The sequence below is a fragment of the Cariama cristata genome, unplaced genomic scaffold (genome assembly GCF_000690535.1).
Source record: "Cariama cristata isolate BGI_N322 unplaced genomic scaffold, ASM69053v1 scaffold10608, whole genome shotgun sequence".
NCBI classification, from domain to species: domain Eukaryota; kingdom Metazoa; phylum Chordata; class Aves; order Cariamiformes; family Cariamidae; genus Cariama; species Cariama cristata.
In genome coordinates, this window is record NW_009629446.1 from 28732 (window position 1) to 38969 (window position 10238).

General features: G+C 35.5%; 1 protein-coding gene across 1 annotated transcript in view; it reads right to left on the reverse strand.

Moving 5' to 3' along the window:
- The window catches only part of TBC1D32 (TBC1 domain family, member 32), a 75365-nt gene that overhangs the window by 24410 nt on the left and 40717 nt on the right, over nt 1-10238 (reverse strand). The window contains exons 23-24 of the mRNA XM_009705173.1: nt 7964-8072; nt 7064-7157 (exon numbers count right to left, since the gene is read on the reverse strand). Of these exons, the coding sequence (XP_009703475.1) occupies nt 7064-7157; nt 7964-8072 (203 nt within the window). The remainder of the gene's footprint in view (nt 1-7063; nt 7158-7963; nt 8073-10238) is intronic.

Genomic DNA, 10238 nt, shown 5'->3' on the forward strand with positions numbered 1-10238 from the left:
GTATTTTCTACTAAGTTAGAGGAAATTACACACACTTTACCAATTTTCTAGACTATAACACTACAGGCTGAGGCAGTAAATTTCACAACTAGCTGAGTCTCTCACAGAGGTTTGAAAACAGAAGAACCATAGTGACAAATATAGAACCAGCATGTGTAATCATACATGAAAATGTTAAGTTGGCTTTCAACAATATGATGCCCGTACTTAAAGCCTTAAGAATTTTTTCTTTAAATCTTGGAATTCACACTGAACAATGAATATTAGCAAGCTACTATGATGCATGACGACACAACACACCAACTAATATATGCAAGGTAGCAATGAAAATAACGTATACATATGCTCTGGCAAATCAAAGAGGAAATAATTTCTTCCCACATGCAACATTTGTTAAAAAATGCTAATATATTGGGAAGGGCTGACTATTCAAATTCTATTTTTCTGAAGGCAGAACAAACTTCAAGCTCAAATGCCAAGTTATTTTATAAAGTAATTTTATGTAAGATAAAACTGATCAAACTCAGTTTTCTAACAGAAAATAGTGACTCTTACAAAATGGAAACAATTAATTAGACTGCCTCTCCTCAGGAAACTTGGTTCCCAGAGTACTTGACGCTGCCATGAAATATTTTCTGGTCACTTTGAGGGGAAAAATAAAGGTGGTATCTGCAATAAGGTAAATGCATATGCAGTCACTCCAGCTGTGTGCAATCCCTTTGCTGTGGGACCATGCAGTTCCCATCATTACGAAAGGACCATAGCCTGCACTACTACTAGTTATTTACTAAGGTGACAAAGGTTCTTCATACCTTGCAAGCTGTCCTTTGTTCTGTTTCTACATTTTGGACACTATAGAAATGAATTCTGTCATGAAGGTGACTTCTGATTAAAGATTCAACAATTATTTGAGCCAGTCTATGGCTATTCAGAATATTTGCTGTTACTTTTACTTCTTTGTAGTATTTCCGTTTTCCAATAAAACTTAATTGTTTCCACAAACAAAAGACTATTTTCAATTTTTAGATGACTAGAATATTTTCAAAGAATTACAATACTGCATATAATGTATTTTAAGCTGATCTAAAGACCTTACTGATTCATAATCAGTAAATTGTCTCCCTGCCATTGCAATTTATTATACAATACATAGTAACTTAATTATTATCATTAATAATTATTCTAAATTAACCTGAAATTCCTTTGTTATCCTCAAATAACTAAGTCCTCAGTTAGTATCTTTCCAGATAACATGCACTGATGCTTACAACAGCTTACGCGAGTATGAAAATTTAATGCGAAGAAGGATTTACTCTTACAGTGTTATCAGTAAGATTTCTAGTTCTTTCCCTGCCCTTTTCTGCTATTTCTATAACAGGTGAAGATTGAAGAAAATCTTAGAACTGCAAAGCAACACTCCCCTACAAGTTAAATAGTTATTTTACTTCCTAAAGGACCGTAGCAATTCGGTTTGGCAGACGAGGATCAGAGACTACAAGCTGAGATTTAATCAGTCAACTTATCAAACAGAGACCAGGGTGAAACTTTGATTTCTCTGAAGGAAATAAAACTACTAAAAAAAAAATCCCCCAATAATTTCAGGAAAGCAAGGTTTCAAGATTATGGTCCATCCACCTCTGCTGCCTCCTTCTGGCTTCTTGATTTGACCCCTATTTTTCTTTGCACAGTTTGTCTCTCTAATATTCTTCCTCTCCTGCAGGTTTTACAAAATTAAATCTTTATTTTGTGATGGCTGAAATGAGCACGTGGTAGTATCTAGCAGCATCAACGCATCTAAAATTGTACCGTTTAAACATATAACCTTCTACAATGTTAATTTATGCTCCAACAAGAAGATAAGGAAATAAAGATTACAGTATTACAGTTTTTTCCAAAATTTTGCTAAAGACCATGGACCGCTGTGATGTCTTAAGGTTCCTCTGGGAACACAGTATTTAATAAAAAAGGAACTTAAGCAACTTCAAGTATGTACCAAATATAACTAACACAGATACGTGTTTTGTCATCAGAATAGTGACACACAAGCAGCCTACTGAAAACAAGAACTCATTTTTATACCACCTGTGGATTATTTCCGCCCCCCCCCCAGTAAAGGAGGATACAAGACTTAGGATCCTCAGAGAACACAAAGAAATGTTCAGACTCAAATGACAGGGAAACAAGCTTAAGATCCATGCAACCAAGATACCCTAGCATAACCATGTATTTAACACATCCATTACATACTGTAACTGGTATCATATTGTAGCAACTTATAGCATCTTCTTTTCTTCCAGCTAAACCACTTGCTTCTCTTAAAAGCTTGTCATTAATCATGGACTATCACTTCACCATCACAGTACAAAAAAAAAAAAAAAAAAAAAAATATGTTGTGGGGGGGGGGGGCGTTGAATGAAAACTGCTTCAAAAAAACTTATGATACTGAACAAATGCCGCTCACTTTCACAAATTAGTAGGCATCTATAACTTGCCCAACAGTATTACCATGTAGCTGGAACTCCAACTACCAAGAGTCCTGGACTATGCATATGCTTGTTACTGAGGGTGGGCTTTCATACTATCGCTAGAAAGAGATTGCTAGTTTCAGGAGGATATAAAAAAACATGGCTGAAAAGAAATCCAATTTAAAACAAAACCAAACCAAACCATAACAGAAACATGGCAGCATGTTCCCATTCAAGTTAAGAGTATAAAGCAAAGAAGTCAGGGAACAGTGACTGAGATAAAACATCAAAAGACTTGAAGAACATTATCACAGCAGATTTTTGGTTGCAATTCTAGACTGTACGAGTCAGGAAGAGATTAACGAATGATAGGGTGCCTATGTATATGGAAATGTCAAGCAGTGAATGTGTCATTGCAGGACAATTACGGACACTATTCTTCAGTCACGCTCATCACCAACTGTCGTAACTGCAGAGCTAGGAGAAGAAAAGGAAAACAGATCTTCTTCTGCGCAAATAGAGTGAATATTACAGTTTAATACAGTTCTAAAAAGTTTAACTTTTAATAACCTAGTGTAGTTAATATTACAAGTAAAAAAAAAATCATTATTTTTAATAACTGTATCCTGAATAACAAAGGACTATATCACTCTTTGAAAACCACTTAATAGTTCTTCCTCAAATTATCTTACTGAAATAATAATTGAACAATTAAGACAAAAGACCATTCTGTGATTCTGTGAAAAGCAACTGGGTATCTTGCTGCAGTGTAAACAGGTGGAAGTGGCATAATTAATTTCCACATGTAAATAATGATCTGCATAAATCATTTGAAGCTTCACTATAAATTATCTTTGACAGAAATAAACCATTCATGTGCTGCTATCCAATAGTTTTCCAACTCTAAATACTGGCTGAAATAATGCATATGAATACACAACCAAGCAAGTTTATTTTTCCATCTATCCTTTCCTACAGACACATATACCACACAGGCAAATGCCTAACATTTGCAAAACCAGGGCAGATATTTGTAAAGAGTAAAGTACTACAGATTTTCCTCAAATACAAATGTATTTTTTGGGTGATTCTACCTATTCAATGTGTCATCATGGAATGGAGGAATTACTCCACTGCCCCAATGTAGTTACTAATTTTCCCAGCATAAATTATGATAGCTTCATTTTTGATCCAGTGAGGCAAAATATCCAGCTGCCAGAGGCTGCAAACACTGTATCATCAGGGAATAATAGCAAGAGTGACTTAAAAAAAAAAAGCTCTCCAAGATGCAGCCTTCAGGCCTTGGTGCTGGGAAACACGTTGCAGACACTCTGCAGAGTTCACACTGCTCTGCTTTTTCTTAGAGCAAATTAGTCCTCCTCGCTTTCCCCCCCAAATTGAACAACCACAAAGGTGCCAGTGCTGCATGTTTACCACTGCCCTTCAAACGAATTTCTAGAGGGAAGAAAAAAAAACCAAGCTATTTCTTGTGTTTTCTTCATCGACAACTCAGTGTGAAGAAGTCCTTTTCAGTGACCACCCCTCATATGCTACTTTATGTTTTATATATGGTTTCCATTACACTAGATACAGTCACAGGCTACATGAGGTCTAGGGCTGTGGAAATGAAGCTTCCTGCTCCCTGACCTCAGTAGTATATAATCTTTTCAGCAAGCAACAGCCACAGTAGATCCAAAATATTCACTGAGTAATTTCAGCTTGCACTCAGAAAGGTAACTTCCATTAGTTGAGAGACACACCTGGGAAACAAAGGTCCTGTTACTGCACCTGTCCTTCAACTCCATCTGACAGAAGGGTCAGAAGAGAAACATGTTCAGAGACAGCAATATCATATCTGAGTGCACATCTGTAAGCTCTTTTTTTTTTTACCCCCCCCCCCCCCCACCCCCATCTCCAATATCCATTTTACCGCTGTATTAGGATCAACTCAGGTTATGTTTTTACAGCTAATGTCCCAATTACATGATGGACACAGGACCAATTTCCAATGGAGAAAGAAAAGGTAAGCTTCTCTTCAGGTGTCCACGTCACCCAGGTAATAAGAGAGGAGGTAAATAAGAAGTCAGGACTGACAGAATACAACCTACAGTTACAGCCTTTTCAGCCAAACAAACTACATTCTTTAACAGTACTAAGAATCTAGGAGTCTTCATTATTCCTGTAATAGAAACACCCCAAAAAAAGGACAGAAATGACACTGCACAGGTTACATAATGAAACACCGCAGCATGAAATCTGAACACAGACAGCTTCAGGGAATTGCAGAAACATCATGCTGGCCTTCGACACTTGGTGACAGATATAGCAAAGCAGTCATGCATCCACACTCATACGATGTGCAAGTGTTTGCATGGCTGTAGATCTGTTGCCATTCAGAAGAAGTCTGTGTGAACCCTGTCCATCCCCTTGCACTGAAGCAGAATTAAAATTTATCAAGTATTTGACTAAACTGTTTTTAAAACCTCTGAGCAAGTTGTATAACACACAGCATGAATTCTGAACATTCACAACATCAAAGAAGTTGCTCTTAAAACTTTCAATGATGATTTCACAACTTCCAGATGTATCTTACTAGCTTATTTTTTTATTCCTTTGTAACAAATCTTTACTGCCAAGTAAGCTAACTATTCCCTTTTCTGCACAGGGACATACAAAACAACCAATCTGCCCTCTTATAACTGCTTTTAACATACTAAGACACTTGCATGGCCTCTGTCTTTTCAGCATCAGCCAGATCCAACGACTTCAATCTATACTCACGTACCCCGTTTCAAAGTCACGATCTGTAGCTGTGCTCTAGAATCCCTCAAATGTATCTGTTTTCCTCAGACTGCAGTGCTGTGCTAGAAGTACCCCACCCAAGGACTCGCCACCTTCAAGCCACAAAGATCATCTTCTGCCTTGTATAAACGTAACTCACGAATCTTTCTCATAATCATATTTTTAACCTCTTTTGTGAAAGAGCACTCCTATCACTGCAGTGATACAGCCATACTGTAGTGCTGAAGAATACAGTTCAGATATTCCCCATCTTCTACTCATGCTCTTGATTTCTTTTTTTCCAAGCACTGAAAATAGCAATTTAAGAATTTCATTCCTTTTGTTTTTGATCTATTTGTTCTGATACTTTCTTTCAAAATAACTTACATATCCTGAAAGCTTCAGTCTGCCAAATCAGATATTCACAGTTTGGTGGAATAATCAATTTTTTTTTTTTTTTTTTTTTTAAATGAGAACTGACATAGAACACTTTCAATGTTTTGTTTTTCTTTTTTTTTTTTTTAAACAGCACACACAAAATATTTTCTTTGACTATGAAACTAAATGTTCCGTTCATTCTTCAGTTATATAGTCTTTTATTTCAGTTACCTTTAATATAAAAAGGTCATTTCAAATTAAAATATCTCAATGCTTCCTCAAACACATTTGCAAACCTTTGAAACTTTGTTTCAGGAAATTTACTGTGAGTTAACCCAAGCTTTCCTGGCTGGTTGTCATCCACAAAAGTGGCAACTACAATCTCTATTCCATTATCCCACTGGTTAATGATGAGCAACAGAATTGCTCTGAACAAGAGAACACAGAGGTTCTGTGGGATACAATAAAATATGCTTTTCTAATCCAAGAGCAATATTACCTGCCTTCTTGAAGACATATTTAAGATAACTGGGCATATACTTTACGGTGATTTGATTGTTATCTTATGAAAATTGCCTTGGGAAGCCTGGAACAGTATTACTAAAATTAAGATACAGAAAAGTCCTTTCTTATATAACTACATGGCCTTTCCTCTTGTCAGAGAAGGGAATCACCTTTTTAAAAATTTTTCTAGGTATTTATAAACAGACTATTTTGTATTCTACAGTTAATGTAGAATTTCTATCACTTTTGAAAATCTATAGCTGCTAAGGAAATTCACAAATCATTTCTAATAAGTACATCTCAAGGATACAGTAAACATGAACAAATACAAAGAATTACTTATTTACTATAAACCCTTCATCAGATTCTTTTGCATTGTCTGTGCAAATTAAAACCTTAAAACAGTTTCTCTGTATGAGTTAAACTGCCTTGCCTAGATAGTTCTTCAAAGGATTCTTCAGTCTGCCCACATTCCAAATTGATGTTCGGTGTGGAAATCAACTCTCCTAAACGCTGTCTATTTCACACACCACCAACCTCTGTAAACACAGGGATATGAATCACGAAAATAGTGTACAAAAAATTTGTAGCTTAACCATACTGTCTTGCTTCAGTTACTAGCAAGATGATATAAATGTATCTCATGAGTCACCCACCTGAGACGAGCCAAAAGGTTAATCTTGAAGTTTGCATAAGAATTAGATTACTAAATAGAGCTTTGCAGATTGACAATTGCACAAAGCAGACAAGCAAAACCAAACCAACTTATTTAGCCACAAATGCAGCCAACAATAAAAAAGTCCTTAAGTACTTATGAGATTATAATCTGGGAGATGGCAGGGAGGGCTGGGGGGTGCAGGGAAGAAGGATAAAAAGAAATTAAAAATCAGAGATGCTTGTTTGACATCTACACTGTTTGCATGCTTTGTATGTACCTTGTCTCAATTCAGCTCTCCTAGAAATCTCTGCAAGATAGCACTTTGGCAAAGGGAACGATGAAAACATTGGCCAAGGATATGGATCACTGCCCTAGAAACAGGACCAGAAAGATTAATTTAGGAGAAGAATTAATAGTATTTGCTCAGTTAACACACAGGTGAAGTTCCCAGAATTATTGCCAATGCATCAAAATTATTTGATACTACAATTTGCAATGAGATATTCCATAACTTAAAAAAAAATAAATTAAAGGATACACAATCCAAACAGCCTTTGAGCCTGACTTTTTTCTGGTATATACCATTGACAGTTTTGGTTTTACAGTTCTTTTTCAATGAAAACAGAAATAGCAGGGTTTTAAAAAAAAAAAATATACATTGATCTTTGCTGTGCTGACAGTAATATGCATTTTGTCTTTATGAGACTGACAGCCAGTGAGAAGCAGAACATTTAAAGGAGCTGCTTAACAAACACTGTATTGTTAGAACATCGATGAAAGCTCCAGGTATTAGATACTGCAGATGAAAAACCAAGTACGGAAAAAAATATCAAATAAAAGGAAGATATAACAAATGGAAAACTAATAGAGAAAACACAGAAATATAAAAGCAAAAAAAGGACAAATTGCATTCACTTTTATAGTAGGAAAAGTAACATTAAAAAGGAGCAACAAACATTTCATCTGAATGTCGTATGTCCTAGGCACATGTCAATTCCCAGATAGTGGGAACAAATGTAGTTTTTCAGTGTATTGCTTCTTAAAAATTTTAGCCTTTTATAAAGCTAAAGGTGGACTGGTATTTCTTAATGTTAAATAATTTTCCACATGCTGAATTATCATTATTAATGAAGGCAGGAGTTATGGAAAGAGAAACTGTTGAACTTTAGATTCTAACCTTATCTAGTACTCTCAAAGGCAAAATCCTTTCCTGTGGTCCTCCAATCAGATTCATTCTTACAAGAACATGGTTTCTCTCCACTGATAGACCATCAATTATAAAATCTCTGAGGAAAAACAAACAAACAAACCAACCCCAAAAAACTCCAAAAATCAGAACCACTTTGATTTACCGACTGTTTAATTCAGAAAACTCTAATGAGTAACAATACCTTCAGAGACATACCAGAGTTAAAACACAACCTGGAAAACACACAGGCATAAAGAGACAAACAGAAACATGAAGTACTTTGAGATGTCTGCAGGCATTATCCTAACTTTGTACCTTCCCTACCTACTGCTGATGGGAAACAACGGAGCGATTATTGGACACAAAAGAGTAGAAAACTTCACAAGCTTTGTTGTACCCACATGCTCGGTAATTAGGGCAGAGGCAGTTAATAGTCCATCAAATTTGCTCCTTATTTGGCCTACCAGCAAATTTTTGCTGTCACAAATAAGCAGAGTTATTCATAGCTTAACACACAGCCAACTTGCCATCTGAAGTCACTGTGTAGCCCAAGGTACAAAATTTTTTTAAAAGAAATAAAAATCTGTTTTTATACAGCAAGTTTCTTACAACTTTTTCCTTAGTAAGGAAATAGTAGGTGTCATCCTCAAATGCTAAATAACAATCATCTATATCTGCTGAGATTTCACCCATACTGTTTGATTTAAACCCTGTGCTGGTCCCATATAGCAAACAGTAAGAGGAAAATTCTTAAAACTCAGCATGGTGAGAAAAAGGACAAAATGTCTGCGACTAAGTGACTGTCTACTTCTGTCCCAAAAATATATTTTTCCTTTTGAAAGGATGCATTGTGCAACTTTTTTTTTTAGAATTCAGCAATGGAAAGTCACAGAAGTTGGAGAGTCAAACAAGTTATAAATAAATAAACCCCCAAAACCGAAAGTACTGATGATGCCTTTAATTTATAAACATTAAAACAATACCCTAATTTTATATTATATACATAACATAAAAGAATAATACAAAATAAAAAAGGCATATTTACATCCACAAATTTTGCACTCTTTTTTTAGAAATAAGATTAATAGAAATTGGAAAAACATTTGCTTTTTTATTTCTGACACTTTTGAGGTAGACATGGGAGAAAGAACAAGACTGCTGTATCTTTTTATAATTTAAGATTGATGACAAACCTGCATGTAAGTAAAACTATGCACAATCAAAGCAAACTTCAGTGAGAGCTTTTGTATGTTTAAAGCCACTAAGGTATTCATGTATTTGTTCTCAGGAGAAAAGTTTGATAGTTAAAGTAACATTGACATCAGTCACTTCTTACCCTGGTCCTTCTGAATTTTCTGTGACATTTTCCTCCTGAGCAGTCAGTAAAACTTGTGACACTTTATACTGAGTCTCCAAGAGTAAAAGGGTATTGAGATCACAGCATAGCACATTTAATAACCTGCAGAAGGACACATTGAAATGATAGCACATCGGTCAGAAATCAAGTAATGCAGAGTAAGACAAAAGCAAACATGTTTATGAGGTCTCAAAATAGGGGGGGGGGGGGACGACGGGGGACACGACAAAACACACACACCCAAAAAACTTGACGTGTCTGAAAAATATCCAGACAGAACTGGGTCAGGGACACTCTTCTGTATCCTTTTTAGACACTCAAGTGGCACACCCTTGAGCAAACAGGAATTGGTTCCCAACAGATTTTTCACATGCACTGAAGAACCAGAGAAAATATTCACTGGTCAGCTCAGTCTGCTTTTGAGTTTATGTCACAGAATACCAAAAGTGACACAGACTTAATATGATATTCCATGTGAAATGTGAAGAAATTATACAATAGGCTGTTAAGGCAACTCAGAATCAAGTTTTCTGAAACAGGAAGAAGGGAGGGAGATAAAAATATATCTTTCCTTTAGAAAACAGGCTTTTAAGCACTTCTATATAATCAAATTTAACACAGTTCAAAAGCAATAAAAGATTTAACATGGAACAAAACCAACCAATCTGGGTCTTTTTTTTTTATTTCAGAGAAACACAAAACAAGAGTAAATGAAATTAATGAAATAATCACAAGAGCACATGACAGCACATTACATACAATTTTCTTTTATAACTTCAGGGTAAATTAACAGTGAAAGTACTCTAATATATTTCATGTAAATCTGACGTAGGTCAATCCAAATCGTATTACTTTTTTTTTTTTTTTTTTTTTTAAATAATCTTTGCACCCTTACAAACCAACAGA